At 43.6% G+C, this 17,114-nt stretch overlaps 2 protein-coding genes and 1 long non-coding RNA gene across 3 annotated transcripts in view; 2 read left to right on the top strand and 1 right to left on the bottom strand.

Moving 5' to 3' along the window:
• TOMM7 (translocase of outer mitochondrial membrane 7) overlaps positions 1 to 17,114 on the top strand; it is a 518,839-nt gene that overhangs the window by 44,454 nt on the left and 457,271 nt on the right. The gene's annotated exons all lie outside the window — the stretch shown is intronic.
• Positions 765 to 7,152, bottom strand: IL6 (interleukin 6). The gene is made up of 5 exons (XM_072650900.1): positions 7,035 to 7,152; positions 6,685 to 6,863; positions 5,448 to 5,561; positions 3,856 to 3,996; positions 765 to 1,599 (listed from the first exon to the last, which is right to left on the bottom strand). Exons 1-5 carry the CDS (start codon positions 7,051 to 7,053, stop codon positions 1,411 to 1,413), a joined length of 642 nt encoding a protein of 213 aa, XP_072507001.1. The 5' UTR covers positions 7,054 to 7,152; the 3' UTR covers positions 765 to 1,410.
• LOC140532438 (uncharacterized) lies at positions 7,211 to 13,788 on the top strand. The gene is made up of 3 exons (XR_011976515.1): positions 7,211 to 7,470; positions 8,949 to 8,987; positions 12,138 to 13,788. It is a non-coding gene; the product is annotated as an uncharacterized lncRNA (long non-coding RNA).

The following is a 17,114-nucleotide window of genomic DNA, read 5'->3' as shown; positions in this document are numbered from 1 at the left end:
GAGAAAGGAAAGAGAAAAGCATAAATGAGGGAAGGGGGTATAGGATGAAGAGAAAGACACAGATGGTAATCATAACTGTGGATGTAAATGGGATGAACTCTCCCATAAAATGGAAGTGGATAGCAGAGTAGATTAAAAACCCTAATCCTACAATATATTATTTACAAGAAACACATTTGAAGCACAGGGATACACACAGAGTAAAGGTAAAAGGCTAGAGTAGAATTTATTATCCTTCAGCTGAAGTAAAAAAACAGGGATAGCAATCCTGATCTCAGACAAAGCAAAAGCAAAAATAGATCTAATTAGAAGAAATAAGGAAGGAAAATATATCCTGCTAAAAGGTATCATAGACAAAGAAGTAATATCATTACTAAACATATGTGCACCAAGTGATACAGCATCCAGATTCTTAGAAGAGAAGTTAAGGGAGTTATGGGAAGAAATAGACAACAAAACTATACTAGTGGGAGACCTCAACTTCCCCCTCTCAGAACCAGTTAAATCTAACCACAGAATAAACAAGAGTGAAGTTAAGGAGGTGAAGAGAATTTTAGAAAAGTTAGATATGGTAGATCTCTGGAGAAAGTTGAATGGGGGTAGTTGAATAGCACATGGTACCTTCACAAAAATTGACCATGTATTAGGGCAAGAACATGGCTCTGAGTGCTGTCTCTTTAACCTTTTTTCAGAATCTGGCAAAGGATGGCCAAAGGTTTTGTTGTGCAAGAAAGCTGATCAAATTAATCATTACAAACAATAGATTTTTACAAAAGATAGTTTTATTTAAAATGGCTACAGTTACATAAAGTTTCTTTTAAAATTATGAAAACTCCATAAATACAACATAAATAGTTATTTTTTTTAGGGATGGGGAAGGAGACTAGACTGAGGATTTCAATGGTTCCAGATGGTCTTGAATAAGGAAGCTGCTTTCACCAGTGCTGGTTGGCATTTTCTCTGGACTTTGTCTCAAAGAGTTTTGTGTGTCACTGAGAACTTAGTGACTTGCCTAGGGTCACCCAATCGGTATGTGTCAGAGGAGAGACTTGAGACCAGGCTTTCTGGTTCTGAAGCCAGCCCTCTGATTAGCAGATCACTGGAGGGAAAGCCTACTTATCTGTTTCAAGAGATCTGAGTCTGAGCCCAGGTACTAAGGACAACAGCTCTCCTCTTAATAAGAATAGCATATTAAAAAAATAGAAAATATTTTAAGTGTTTTAAAATATATAAATTAATATTACCTTATGGGGAATAAATATTACTTAAATACAAATAAGTTAATTTAAAATAATTAAAAACAGTGCCTCACTGCTCATACTTTGTTGGTTCTTCATAAAGAACAACATGGCCATCTGCCCACTGGACAGATTTTTCAATGAAGAAAGGAACGGGCATGAACTAAAACGTTCAGGCCACAGTACTCCTAGTGTGCAAATACCGAACAACCCGGATGGTCCCCTCCATGAAGCGGGTGTAGTGCCACAGGATAAGACGGAGACCCACGTTCTTGGACCAGGTTTTCAGGGATTGCAGTTCAGAAAGCAGGTTCTTGGAGGCAGTTGGGTTGGGGGTGGGTACTGCATCTGCCTTTTTTATCTAGAGGGAGGAGAAAAGAGGCAAAAAAGATTAGTTTTAGTGTTCTTCTGAAATACTGTTGTGGAGATGGCATCCATTATTTCTGGGAGACATGATTATGACTGGAATATACTGCTAACATGGACCACATCTAATGACAGGAAGGCAGTTTGACCACTCCCTCCATGGTGTTGGATGTAATCACTGTTTCTGATACTTCTTGGCAAGGAACTCATGTAGGTCCCACATTGTGAAATATGCAGATTTTCCTCCATTTGTTATCTCTTATTCCAGTGATGGAAGAAAAGCTGTTCTTTCCCCTTTCTTTTGCTTGTAATGACCAGGGATATTTTCATGGTTAATTCCCCATAATTCAGTCTCCCTCTAGGGAATTTCACGATCTTAGCCCTCTTCAGGGCTTGACAAGTTATTGTTACTGTAGCATCTTTAGTGTGGGTTTAAAAAGATGATTTGCAAAATTCCATTGTCTTTGTTACCAGAGGGTCTTGCTCACGGTAGGTGCATAATAAGTGCTTGATGAATTGAATTACAATATGCTCTTTTTAGGCTCCCTGAAATATGTTTGTCTCTTAAGGTGTAAAAAATCTAGGGTCAATTCTAGCTCTTACTTTAGCAGATCATCAGTGGTTTGAGAAAAGGTCAAGACTTTGGAATGACTAGCCTTGGTCCTTCCTGTAACCAGGAGGCTGATATCTATGCAGAGAAGGATTTGAATGGTGGCTTGGATATTCTGGGTCCAAATTCAGGCAGCAAGCTTAGCTGAGAGAAGCCAAACAAGCACATTGAAAGAAGACAACAAGGAAGTGTAGATGCGGCTCGATGCCTCCACCTGCTCAGTCTCGGTAGTCCCCTTATTTTTGACCCTACATGGTTCACTTACTTTCCCACTTTCCCTAATACAGCTTCTTTGAATTCACCAAATTCAAAGACTGTACTGAAGACCCAAGCAGGCCTCCTTGCAAGTGTCTGTAACCATCCCAATCAAAACTAGCTGGTCCTTCTATGGCAGAGATGAGCTTGTGCTCAGTCTGTAGAGAGAGTTTGTGGTACCTCAATTCAACAAATTCAGTTCAGTAAACACTTTTTGGGCACCTACTATACGCAAAGCACTCTTGGAAACTGTTGAAAATTGATCATGTGGAGCCAGCATAAACACTGACAGCTAGAGAGAGAATGTCCTCCAATCCTGTTTGTTGGTATACAAAACCCATCCTTCATTTTGTCATGTGAATACACCATGAACACCGTTCTCGTGTGAGGCATGGCAAGATTTTCAGAGGGTCCATTTTCTGGTGTCTTCATAAGACTTCTCTGCCTTTGTAAACTTCAGGGATTATAACCTTTATCAAATTAGAAGGTTGTTGACTCAAGACATTTTCATACTGTCAAGAAATCTCCTATCCTTCTTTAAATAGCTATCTTAGGGCTACAGAGACTTCCACAAATACACTTTGCAAACTCTTAAGCACTATATGAATGCCTATTATCATTATTATTGTTATTTTCAGTGACAAAAAAAAATGTCAGAGTTCTAAGAATCTCTAGTCATCACTCTCTCTCACAGGCATATTCTCCTGATCCATTTCAATCTCCCTGTACTGTAGTCTTGGACCCGGAGGAGCTGGTGTGAGGCAGAAAGCTAAAGCAATCAGTGGCTACAAGTGGAATTTCCCGTTATTCGTATGTTATGTCATCTTTGGAATTTGACTGTGGTAACCATTCCTTTGGATGATAACAGGCTACTTGTTCCTTTTGCATATTGTCTCCTTCTCAATGGCCACCATGCCTACTCCTCTGCCAGCCCCTAAGACATTTTAGTCAGAAAGTTCCCAAGAATTCCCTTAAAAGTGAAAAGCGATTGCCTAATTTGATCTGGGGCTGTGGCCATGATTTTTTCTTGAAGTTTTCTTCACAGCTGGCACGTGTTTCAGACAGCCACATGAAGAGATATTTCCCACTTCCTGGCTCTCAAGGACTTCCGAAGTTCACGCGGAATGCTATTTGTTTCAGCTCTCTACAGCTGGCACAAAAATGAGATGTCCCAATAGCTTCCACAGAAAGGGAAGGAAAGCAGCACTTTCATTGTCAGGAAATCTGTGATGGGGCTTTTGGTTGGCTTTTAGCTGCTTGTTTGGGATAAGTATTGCATTTTAAAGGACTTTCAAGTTTTCTTTGGGAGCTCTGTTCCTTGGATCTGGCTATCTCCAAGTCTAACTTGTGGTCATTGTTTCTAGGAATACACAAAGGGAAACTCACCAAGAGCTTCAGATTGTGGGCTAGCTGAGCTGTACCCAGTTTTAGGAATCGGAACTTGTTATCCTTCATCTCTTTTTCCATGTACTGAAGATATGTGTCAAACTCCTGAAGTCCACCAATGATCCTTATCAAACATGTCTCCTTATGTGAAAAAAAAATTATAGTTACCAATAGGAAAAAATATACAAATTAGTTAAAATTGGTTAGAGCTTGTAAAACAGAGCTTGTATCACTCCTTTTCCCTTTTCCCTTACCCCTCTAACAAAATTAAAGTGCTTCTCATACAACATCATCTCATTTCTCCTCCCAATGGCCCTATGGAGTTGGAAAAGTCAAACTGCCTCATTTTCCATCTGGACAAACAGAGACACCACTTCAGTGATTTTGCTTAAAGCCAAACAGCTGTTGAGATCTGGGAAAAGCCTCAATTCCCCAGATTCTCCTTCTCTTCTGCTCTGTCTTAAATTATAGACCTTCTCTAGGCCAGGGGTCTTCAACTTGGACTCTTTTCATGGCTTAATCAAGATTGAGGACAGATTATCTTACTATTTGGATGTGAGAGGGGCAGATCAGAATGATTTCATGAAAAAGGGAAGCTTGATAGCATGTCAATGGCCAACTAGGGAGATCAGTGGGTCATGTAATGGAAGATAATCTGTCTAATATCTCTTAGAGGCTTCCATTCTTTGAGATTTGGAGGTGGAAAAATACATCAACACCAACAGAAATACCTAGGTTTGTTTAAAGACATGAAAATAGGACCATCATTGGGATCTCTTCTAAATCAGCTGCCTTGTGCAATGCATCTTAGATAGATGGATAGATGACTGGCTGGATGGCTGGCTGGATAGATAGATGGATAGATGACTGAATTGATAGATGGATAGATAGACAGAGAGAGATAGGCTGGGTGGATAGATAGGTAGATAGATAGATAGATAGATAGATAGATAGATAGATGGATGGATGAATATATGGCTAGGTAGATAGATGGATGCATAGATGAACAGATAGATGGATAGATGGCTGATGGATAGATGGATGGATGGACAGATAGATGGAAAGATGGATGGGTGGATATAGAGGTAAAGATAGAAAAAAAGAGGGTGTACACACACACACACATACATACACACACCTATCTATCATCTATCTACCTATCTATCTCCTCTCTTCTCCTGTATGGCAAATTTTCCCATTTAGGTATGGGTTGACCTCAAGATGGTAATCCCCCTCTCCCAGTTCACAGTTCTGTGTGTCTCATAGCCACTCATTTTCTGCTTGTGGCTATAGCACAGGCACTTCCTGAGAACAAGAGCAGTTACACACTTAGCTAGGAGCTAAGTGATGAGAAGCCACAATGTTCTTGGGTTGCATCATAGTAGGGGGCTGTGGGCATCCCACCAACTTGGGAGTTAGGAGAGCCAAGTCTTGAGCCCAGACCTGCCCCTTATCAGCCTTGTGCTGTTGGATGAGTTGTCTCCCTCCTCCCCAGGGGCTGCAGTCTCCTCATTAGTGAAAGGAGGGTTTTGTCCTGGAAGATCTCCATGTTCCTTCCAGTTCAGCTCTTCTCTGGCTCAGGGGTTCAGTACCTCATCGAATCCAGCAGCCAAGCATCCATCTCTCTCTGTGATGTTGGGAAGGTTCAGATTGTTTTCGGCCAGTGCCTCATTGCTATCATCACACATGCTCTGGGTCAGACACATCTGGGAAGAGAGGCAAAGCAGTCATGATCATACAGATTATTTCTAAAACTAGACACAAATAAGCTATCCAATCCCAGAATCCCACAACCTCAGAGTTGGCAGAGAGCCTGAGTGAGCATCAAGTACAACCCATGCCCCAAATGGAAATCCCACTCTGATCTTCCCACAAGTGAGAATCAGCCTTTGCTCAAGGACTCCCAAAGATGGAGGACTCACTACCTGCACAGCTGGCACCATTCATTTTGGGATAGATAAAGGTGTGAGCAGTTTCTTCCCAATATCAAGCCAATATGTGCATCTCTGCATCTTCCACTATTGCTGCCCCTTGGGGTCGAACAAAGCAAGCCTAACCCTCTGCCGCATTATAGCCTTTTAGATCCTCAAAGACAGCTCTTAGGTCCCCCCCCTTCATTCTCTTCCCCAGGCTAAAGACCCCCACTTTGTGTTTAACACCAAGAGGGCCCAGCTTTCCTCTAAAAATGGATTAATAGCTCTTTATGGTCTAGACATAAATGATAAAAACAGAGGCAAATACATGACATCACAATTTCGCTGTCTTTTTAGCCTTTCTGTGCCCTTCCATCAAAGGCAGCTCATGCTAACATGGGGAACAGGCTATATGTCTTAGCATTTTCAATATATTTTTCTTCCTTTGGGGAAAATTTCTCTATCGAGAGTCCACAATCAAAGAATCTTACACTGTGGCCACCAGCTGCCAAGAGACTCAGTGTTCTTTGGAGGCGATAATTTTCTAATCCTTCCAGATAGTGTCAACAAGGTAGAGATTCCTTATTTTCAAACACAGAAAAAAAAGGCCCAGGCAAACAGATGGACATTATCCCAGATCAGAGATAGAGCTGAGGATGGCAGCCATGTCTCCAGAATTCCATCCAATGTATGAGATCTGGTTCTCTCCAGAATGGAAACTAACCTAGCAGAGCCAGTTAGCAGAGGAGAAAGTACAGAAGAGGGGGTTCTGTCCCTGGCTGCCAGGGTACAAAGTTAGAGGCAAGGTCCTTCAAGGTAAGTGGGAGCCAGTGCCCTATTCTGACTCAGGGACCAGAAGGAGGAATCTTGAAAGTCCAGGCACTGCCCTCCTCCATCCAGCTAACCTCCTACCCACCTGTGTTTTTAGGTCATAAGCCGTAGTGTGGAGATTCTTTGCAAATTCAAGATCAGAATTGCTGGATGATTTCCTTGGGACATCATTCCCTGGAGATCCGTCCCCCAAGGAGTCTGGGATGGGGAGAGCAGCCGTGGCCATGAGGAACATCAGGGAGAGGGCAAGTGGCCTAAGAGATCCTGTGACCGAGGAAAGGGGAGAGAGGGGAGTGAGATCACCACGCAGCTGCTCAGGCTCAACTTCCTCCTGCTGGCTAGCTTCCACTAAGGCCAGAGCCAGACACACATACACACATACACACACTCAGAGCTGCTGGGACAAAGCCAGAGATCAGCATTCCTCTTACTTACTCTGGAGCAGAGGGTTCATGTCTCAGGGTGTTGAAGGCAGGTTTGGGTTTCTGGTGGTCTAGAGGGCAGAATGAGCCATCCTACATCCCTGATCTGTATTTATTAGGGTTGAGACTCAAATACGGACTCTCTTGGGAAAATCCAACATTTTGACAAAATTTTGGTGGGGGGGGAGGGGTGGAGCTGGGGATGGGTGTGAATTTAGAGGAAACCTTATTAAGGTTGTGCAAGACTTGAGCTGTGACGTCCTTTAGCATCATCAGTTAGGCCGGACCAAAAAAACCTCTTGGGTCATTGACTTTGGCCCCTAGAGGCCTCTGTGGGATCTTCTTACTAGACTTTCTTTTTTTCAGTGACTCAGCAGTTAGGCCTCTCTTGGGAAAGAGGAGCTGAAGAAAGTCAGAGAGAAGGACTGAGATCGAGTTTCAGTACCAAGGTAACTCACTGAAATTCCAGAAGCTTGCCCACCTCGACTCAGTGGAAACCCAGTAGACCAAAACCCATATCCTTGTTCTTGTTCAGTCAGGTCTGACTCTTTGTGATCCCATATGAGGTTTTCTTGGCAAAGATACTGAAGTGGTTTGTCATTTCCTTCTCCAGCTCATTTTATAGATGAAAAAACTGAGGCAAACAGGGTGAAGGGACTTGCCCAGGGTCACATAGCTAGGAAGTGTCTAAGGCCAAATTGAACTCAGGAAGATGAATCTTCCTGACTCCAGGCCCAGCACTCTACCCTCTGCCCCATCCCCCAAACCCATATTTGCAATGTATGGAATGGGCGGGAAGGGGGAGGGGGAGGGAGGGGGCGGAGCTAGGTATTTTCTTTGATTTGTTCTTCTATGGGATTTGTTATTCTATAAAACAGTGCAATAAAGGGTAAATTTAAATACTGATTTCTGCCAGGATCTTTAAGAAAATATTTGATTCACCAAAATTTTATTTACTCAAAAGTTAGAAAATTTTAAGTAATTTTTTAAAATTTAATTTTATTTAGCGCAAGAGATCCTTTCCAATAAATACTTAAACCAGTTCCTTTAGGAAGGATGTTTCCCCAGGGAGTTGAGTCCAACTGGCCCATAGTGGTTGCAATCAGTACACATGATTGTGAGTGCTTTGAGAACAGACACTCGTGCTTCTTTTTGTATCCCCAATGCTCAGCCCAGTGCCTGGCACATAGTGGGTGCTCAATAGACATTTGTTGACTCTTGGCACCTCCCTTTTCATTTCATAGTTGATACCATGTTATGAGATAGAAAGGTCATATGTTTTAACCTTAACCATCTGGAACCAATGTGGACCTGAATCCTGTTGCCCTGGTTGTATCATCAGTATTTAATTTACTGGAGTTGCTGTTGTGTCTGTGGGCCTCAAGTCTGTATCATTCTATCTAAGTCTCCCCATGTACTTAATTTTTTAGGAACACTCTGCTCCCTAGTTAGGCTCATCCACGTTTCCAAAGGCAGATCAAACAAATCAGAAGTATTCCTGTTAGGGTAATTCAATTTTTACTTTCAATAATTTTTAAACATGATCATACAGTGATAAAGCATTGGCTGCTCTGCAAATGAGTTCTACCAGAAAATGGATAACAAGTTCAGGAATGTTTTCTTACTTTCCTCCTTACCTTTGCATAAAGCCAACTGGCACTTAAGGTAGTGAAGAATTTCACACTCCAGTATTCAATTACCTAGAAATCTCCCTACCTCAGAGGTACTTAAACCAGGATTCTGAGAACTTAAGAGTTTTGATAACTGTATTTCAATATAATTGGTTTCTTTTGTGGTCTTCTGTGTTTTATTTGATACATTGGAACACAGGATTCTGAGGAGGGGTCTCTAGGTTTCATAATTGTGCCATAGGGTCCCTGACCCCCAGAGGGTTAACAACCCCTTCCCTATCTACTTCTTCTTTCAGGTCAATCTTCTCTGTCTTTGACTGTAAGAATTCTTCAAGGTGAGCTTAGTTTAAGTCACTTTGTGCCATGCCAGGTCTCCTCACCATATGTGGCACAGGGGAAGGTCTCTGCTATTGGAGGTTGCTGAGCTGGAAGTTGGTCATCAGGTGGTACAGACACAGTGGTAATGGGAGACTATGATCCTAGAGGAGATAGCTGGGGTGCTAAAGTCTCAGGAGTGGGCAGGGCAGGGCAGGGCAGGGGGAATCCCAAGCCCGGGCCTGCTCTCATTTCCTTTGAGATGAGGGGACAGCATCAGTTAAAGCACCCGCAGCTGCGACAGAAGCATCAGGATGGCAGTCAGCAGTCAGTGGTCAGAAGCCTGAAGCAGTTAGGAGGAAGATGAGGAAGAACATAGGTTGTGGCCCCTCCTCCCTGCCCCCCAACAGTGCCCATCTCTACTGGTAGCCATGGGCTGCAGCTGGCTGAAGCCCCACCCTTATATCATCTCCTCCTTTTCTTTGACTGTGGTCTCTCTGGGCTCAGATGTTGGGGGCTTCTAGTCTGCCAAAGAAACGAGAGAGCTCAGGTTTCACAGAAATTATCTTTTTAGCCACGATGGCCAGTCTCAAAGTAAGAATAGACAGAAATGTAGAAAATGCTTCTGTTCTTGTGGGAGGGCAGCCCCAGGAACTACAGAATGTGTCTTTAATGTCACAGTTTGGGTCAGGCCAGCTCTGACCACTGAAGGCCCTGTCCCCCATCTCCTCCTGCCCACGTGCCACAGACTCCTGAACCCTGGTTTACATGATAGCCAGGGTTGATGCATAGAATCAGACGCTGGCTTTCAGTCAGTACCTTCAGCTCTGAGGAGGAATGACATTTGAATGTCTAACAAGTCAAGCCAATGTAACTCTCTGCCTTCTGGTGCTGTATTCTGCTGCGTGAAGCGAAAGGGGAAGTAGGTAATGACTTGTAGCCCACCCTGGGATGCCTGTTTCAGCTGTCCCTGCAATGAGACGGTTTCTTTCTTTTCTTTCTTTTTTTTTCTGACTCAACCAACTTTAATAATTGCCATTGATCAGAAGCTTACCTAAGACACGATGGCAACCCTTTGTGGATTAAAGCGGGTACAGTTTCCAATCAGACTGGCCATGTTTTGGTCATAGAGCACAGAGGAACGATGGAACCCACTGAGACTTCTGGGTTTATCAGCATTCACCAGGGCCCTTGCACTAGAGAGCTCTGCCTTGTTGGTTGGGGTAGAGACTGGCTGTCAACAAAGCTGCCATCTTTGAAATGTCCATCCCTTGGGTGTCAGGCTGATTGGTAAAGGCCATCTTTTCCTCTGGCTTCTGTTGCTGCAGCAGGGTGCCATAGGAAGGGAGTCATCAGATATGGGTACAAACTCTGGGTCTGTGTCACTTTCAGTAAGTCTCTTCATTTCTCTGGGTTTCAATGTCTCCTGTAAAAATGAAGGTGATCTCTCATGCCCTATCCAACTCCAAGTCCTGTGATGCCCAGTCCCTCCTCCTCCTCTTTATTGGCCCCATATGGTACATCCTAGTTCAGTGACTTTTGTCCCAAATCACATGGCAGGACAGTGTAAGGTTTCCTGACTCCCAAGTGGTCCATAGTCATATCCATCAGGCTAAACTGCCTTCCTTCTCAGGAGTGCCTGGGAAATGTACTAAGGGAAGGAAGGAGAGAGGAATCCTCCCATTCAAGGTTCTCCAGGAGACTCTCAGCTACTCTGGAGTTATGGCATACTCATGGAGTTTGCTCTGCTGCACTCCTGGCTACCTCCTTCCTCCCAGATTAAAAAATCTCAGTTAGTTCAGCTGGGAGGGAGCAGTGGAATAGATCCTTCCCAGGGTGACTATATCAACCTCTGGGACTGAGCAGCTGAAGCCTCAGGACGGGGCTACCCCAGGACTATGGTCCTCTTCCATCAGTACATACACAGAGTGGATGTGGGGAGCTCTGGGAGACTTCACTAAGAAGGCCACCTGTTTGCATGCCCCTTCTCTAGGGAGGTGAGTCTGACTGGGTGTCCTCCTTTTTTGTTTCTACTTTACAATGAGAAACTTCAGAAGCAAGATGTTCCTTTATTCTTAAAATATTCACTTGAACCACTCTTAGGTTCTGAAGCTGTCTGTCTCTCAGGATCAGCAACTTGAGACAGAAACTCCAAATGCAAAGTGTTGGTGCGTTCTCTTCATTTCCTTCCTCTGTCCCTTCCTCTTCCCCCTCACCCTTGATTCATGTGCTAAGAAAACCACTGGAAAGCGTCATCCACAGTGGAGAGCTGAGCAGAATATTTGGTTTTTAGATGTCCCTCAGTGTAGTTGGAGGTTTGGAAGGGTGGTCTGAAAGCCCGTTGGCTGGGTGACCCCTGAGCAATCTTCTCTGAAATCCTTGTGCTTTCCCTTCAGTTTTCCTCCCATTATACTTATCTATGTACAGAAGAATGCTCCATGATAGCAGAGACAGTCTAGTGCAGTGCCTTGCAAACAGTGGACACTTAATAAATGTTTACTGCTGAACCAACCTTGCTTTGGCGGTTTCCTTTTGTGTGTATGATGGAGGCACTTTTTCACATATTCTTCTTGGGGATATGGATTTTCCAGTTCTGCATCTCAGGAAGAGGAGTCTGGCTGTTCTGTGTCCACTATCAAAGAAACCTTCCCATGGGGTCATTAACTATGGAAAAAAGCATCAACCACCTACTGAGACCTTCTATCATGTATATGGTGCTGTGCTAGGGAAAGGAAATGGAAAAGTATTTGTTAGATGTCCCTGAAGTCTAATGCTGGCTTGTAGGCTAGGGACCTACAGAGACAGGTAGGACGATCTCCTCATTTTACAAAAGAGACAGCTCAGACCCAGGAAAGTGAGTGACTGGTTGCCCATGGCTAGCAAGAGTCAGAATTTCAGAGATAGCATCCTGGAGCATAATTTCATGAAAAAAAGGATTCCATTTGGCTTATTTTATTCAGTTCATTTAAAAAGACATGAAAGAATCACATATTATTAGGTATCATGAAGGCAAAATTTGATTGAATTTTTCTTTTTCATTTGGTCATGGCACTTTGCAAACCCCTTTCTCTCAGCCTCAGTGTCCTTATCTGTAAACTGAGGGATGTGGGCTTTTTCTCTGAGGTCTCTTCCAGCACTAAATCTTTGACCTTGTACCATTTGTATTTAAGGAATGAGATGGACCAGTGATGAGAGATTTTGCAGAAGGCTCATCCTATGGTATGTAGGGAGAAGGATGCTCTGGATCCAGCCCTTGTCCAGCCAGGTGGCATTTCCTAGAAGCAGAAGACCCAGAAGGGAAAGTCTCCAGCTGATGACCCTTCATTTCCCCTTGCCTAGATCAACATCCCTGCCCATGGGGGTAACTTCTGTGGTAACAGAGTCCTTTCTCTCCTTCATAAGTCTGAAAGTGTAAGAGATGAGATCATTGTCTTGCAACATCCTCCCCAAAAATCTGTTTTGGTCATTCCTTTCCTTTCCTATAGATGGTGACTTGATTTCTTATGCAATCAATATTTGCCTTGTCAGTAATGGCAGAAACTAGTGTGTGCGTGTGTGTGCTCCATCTTGTAGTTTACTTTCCTTCAGTGGTGGTTCGGAATGAAAAACAACCATCCCTTTGCAAAAATAAGAGAGGGGTTTTAGGTGGAAGTTAAGATAGAGTGACTTGCCTCCCTATAAGGACTCTGAGATATTGGAAGGACTGGAGGATGGAATCTTTTTTTCTAGAGGTCTTAGAAGAGAAGGTGACCTGCTTCTTGTACTCTTTTGAATGTACTAAATGTCATCATTTCCATCTCCAATAAATGCTTGTCACAATGAATGATATGGCTTCTTTTCTCAGGGATGATAGCAGTGACAGCTGTGAAGCTCTTGGAGAACATTTAGTTTAACTTCTTCATTTTATAGATGGTACGATAGCTAGGTGGTATAGTGGATAGAGTGTCAGGTCTGAAATCAGGAAGACCTGAGTTCAAATCCAGCCTCAGACATTTACTAGCTGTGTGACCCCAGGCCATTCACTTCACCCTATTTGCCTCAGTTTCCTGATCTATACAATGAGCTGGAGAAGGAAATGGCAAACCACTCCAGTATCTCTGCCAAGAAAACCTCAAACGAGGTCACGAGGAGCCAGACATGACTCAACAACTCGACAGCAATTTATAGATGGTGAAGTGATGGAGTTCTAGCCACTGAGATGATGCGCCTAAGGTCATACAGAGTTGTGATTTGAGACCAGTCCTTATTCCAAGTCTAGTGCTTTCTTCCCATGGTGCCATGGGTGCTTTTTGTGCTAAGAGGGTCCTTCCTTGGACACAAATATGTATTGAATGCCAAGTATTGTGGGGCACAGCATGGCTCTGATGGTCATAGACTAGTGAGAGGAACAAAATATGCACACAAGGTGTGGCAGTGAGTACCAGCAGGCAGTGTGTGTTTACTGTAAGTGTGATGGGAATTCACTGGGAAGGGAGAAGGAAAGAGAGCTGGAGTAGGCAGGTTGGGCATTGTAAAGGAAGCAAGGCCTGAGATGAGCCTGGAGGAGGGATGGGTAGGGTTGGAGAGATGGAAGAGGGAGGCAAGAAAATTGTGAGTGAGGGGGAACATACTAGTGAGGTCCCTGATGCATGAGTGAGTCTGGTGTATTTATGGGAAGAAGAGTCATGTGACTACAATGGACAGAGTCCATCTGGGAGTTCTAGCAGGTAAGGGCAGTTAGATGCAGGCAGTAGGACCAGTTATAAAGGGCTCAGGGTCCAGCTCAGAGTTCAGAATGATTAGGATGGCTATCTGGAAAAGACGTGTAGGAGCCAAGAGGTTGATGCTACCTTTACCCTATTGCCAGTAGATAAGATCACAAGCTATGGTGGAAAAAGCTCTGGATTGAGAGTCAGATTCTGAGCACCCAATTCCAAATCTTTTCCCCTGTGCTCCTCCACCTTAGGCAACCGGTTTCTCTGGGTCTTCTTTCCCTCACTGGTAAGCTTGCACCAGATAGTCTCTGGGAGCTCTCTTTTAGCCCTGGACCTTATTACTGAAACTGGCAGGAGTTGGAAGCTGAAGGATCAGATATCAGAAACACTTTGAAGGAAAAGGCTGTGGGACCTGGTGACTGGTAAGATGAGGGGGGTGCAGGAGAAGAGGCAGGTATAAATGCATTAATGATGATTAATCCATACGACAAAGAATGCATGAGATTTTCCACCATCGCAGTATAGATGAACTGGGCCATAAGGCATTTTAGGGAAAGCAATGCTAACTGAGAGCATCTCCCTAAATACACGAGGTGTTTGCATAATGCCTCAATGTTTCAACAATTTCTGAATCCATGATTTTTCTCGGGAAAACGTTGCTTCCTCTCTGGTGCAGACTGTTGCCCCTCTGTGATGGTTATAGCAGTCAAAACCTTCATTCCAGAACCCAAGTTGGGCATAAGCCTTAACTAGACTGATCCTTAAGACTCAGACACAGTTTGTCCAGTTCAAGGGGACTCCCTTATAGAGTTTGTGCTGTGAGTCTGCACAGGCTCCCCTTCACAGCACCAGAGGAAGACCTTAGGGAGGGATTTGGATCTAGAAGGACAAAAATGGACAGAGGTAAGTGAGGGAAAACAAGATTAGGTTCAGGATGACAGTTTTCCCAGAGACCTTGTTGACAGTCAGGTGACTTCTGGGGGGGGGGGCAGCTGGGAACAGAATTTGGAGAGATGATTTCCTACAATGGGAGAAGTGCTTGCATCAGGACTGGGGGCACCTTTCTGATCCTTCCTGCCCTTTATCTGAACTCATTTTCCAAATCTGGGCTCCAGTGAGTATGAGACCACCAATCAGTCAGCATTTATTATTGTAACACCTACTATGTGCCAGATTCTGGGCTAAGTGATGAGGATTAAAGAGGCTAAGGATAGCCGCTGCACTCAAGGAGGAGATATATGCAAACAAATACATAAAAAATGAGATATATAAGGATAAAGAAGATGTAATTCAAAGAAGGAAAGCACTGGAGCTGGTAAGTGCTTCTAGCCTGGGGTTATAAGGTCTGAGTGAACGCGGTTAGAAACATACCCCTCCCTCCAAGACCACAGGCAAGTTTGCCTGCGGGCAGTAATCTACCACTTGGGACTTGTTGGATCTTGCTTCCGCTGTTAGGCTACTTCAGTATCCTGAGGAGATTCTTGTCCAGATTTCCCAACTCACTCGTCTTATTTTCCTTGGCACAGCAGCCTAGTCAGTTTGTGTCCTCATGCTGATTCATCAGTCATCACGTATGAGTGGCTAGGTGATGCAGGAGGAATCCAGTGCTAATCTGAACACTAAAGGCAGTTAATGAAGTTCTCATCTGTCCTTGGCATGCACTGATGGTAGGATTGTGGCTATTACAGTGTGCAATCGATGATTCCAGGAGATTGAGCAAAAGTAAAAGTCCCCTGCACTGGTAATTGAATTCTTTTACACTGAAATCCTCTGAGGAAGCCAGAGGAAACTAAGGGTCAAGTTGGGCTTCAAATTGTGCTGATCTGGGCTAACTTTGTACAGTACAAGGTGAGAGGGCTTGGGACTGGCAGGAACTGGCTAGGATACTGGAGGAATTTTCAGATTGGGGTGTGGTCTGTTTTTGGTCAGGGACCACTTCCATGCCAAATAATCCAGCCAAGAAGTCTACAAGAGCTGAATTGGCTAGTCTTTAAAGCTAAAGACCTAACCTGTGATTTAATTGATATGGGAAATATCTTCGGCCAATGCAGGGTGGTGCTTTCTCTAGCCTCAGAGAAGGATCCTATAGCCAGTATACTTCAGGGAAGGCACTCAGATCCAGGTCTTCTTGACTTGATCCTCTATGCAATATAGTCTTTCTGATTTTAAAGAGTGAAGCATTAAATATTCAAATATCTGATTTTACAGTTGAGTATAAGAAATATAGAATCATAGATTTTAGTACTAGAAGGAACCTTAGAGATCCTTGAGTCCAACCCTCTCATGTCACAGGTGAGGAAACTGAGGCATAGGGAACAGAAATAACTTTCCCAGGGTCACACAGGCAGTGTTTGAGTCGAGATTTGACTCTAGGTCTTCCTGCCTCCAAGTCCTTTTGACTTCAACATAAGCATTGATAAATATTATAGTTAGGAGAGGCAGACAAAGGAAGACAATTAAGTATAGAGGAGGGAAAGGGCGGGGGTAGAGAAATGAATTATAGACACCAAGGGAGAAGGGGGAGGCAAATGGACATTAAAGTAGAGATCTGGAGAGACAGAGGTAGAGAAGAGGACATAGAGGGAATGAGAAACTTTCTAGGTTCAGGAACATGAGAGGAAGGTCACCTTGTCTTGTTTGCTCTGGCATTTGCTTGGATATGGGCTTGAGAGATTCAATGCCCTTGAACTGTATCTATCCCATACTCAATGTTTTCTTTCATTTCCAGCGGTCAGGGAACATTGTCTTCCTTATGAAGGTGGGTCTGCAGAGCTCTCACAGGAAAGGGATGGTAATTATCTGTCAGGAAATGATTCCCCATCATCATGGTACCCTGTCTTACTAATTATTTTTCCACAGTAATTCAAGCCCTAATGATAAGGGCTCAATAATCACCTACTGATGACAAGACCAGGTCAGAGAAAACAGAGTTGCATCCAATTAGGAACTCTAAGCTCTTGTGACTCCCTAATCATCTGACACTGGGCAAATTACAGAGCCTTTCTGGGTCTCAGTTTCTTTATCTGTAAAAGGGGGAGAAAGAGTGTGTTGTACGGGTAGAAGGTTGGTCTTGGAGTCAGAAATACCTGCCACTGGCTTACTAATTGTGTGATGGAAGACAAGTCAAAGCCTCCCTGTGCCCTTGACAACTTTTTAGGACAGTAAGTTATAGATGAGGATTGGTATTGGTGGGGGTGCTTTCATACTAGGAATTCCCTACACTGATGAAATTGTAGGTCTGGACCAAAAAGGAGGGATAATAGATTCTTGCTCTATCCCATAGGGTCATTCGTGAAGATGAAATGAGGTCATGTAGGTTGTAACATTTTGGAAAGTAAGGTGAAAGACTGATGCAAATGATCGTCTTTCTCTTCTTCCTTTTTACTTTCTTCCTCCTTTCTATCCTTTAGATTATAAGCTCCTTGAGGGCAAGGACTGTCTTTCTTTTTATTA

This window comes from Notamacropus eugenii, chromosome 3, assembly GCF_028372415.1.
Source record: "Notamacropus eugenii isolate mMacEug1 chromosome 3, mMacEug1.pri_v2, whole genome shotgun sequence".
Lineage (NCBI taxonomy): Eukaryota > Metazoa > Chordata > Mammalia > Diprotodontia > Macropodidae > Notamacropus > Notamacropus eugenii.
This window is presented reverse-complemented; position numbering and strand designations above follow the sequence as displayed.

Coding starts and splice junctions, on each gene's coding strand:
- IL6 (XM_072650900.1), bottom strand. Junction 3,997..5,447: donor TGGCTGCTGGATTCGATGAG/GTACTGAACCCC, acceptor TTTTCACATAAG/GAGACATGTTTGATAAGGAT. Junction 1,600..3,855: donor CCCACAATCTGAAGCTCTTG/GTGAGTTTCCCT, acceptor TCCTCCCTCTAG/ATAAAAAAGGCAGATGCAGT.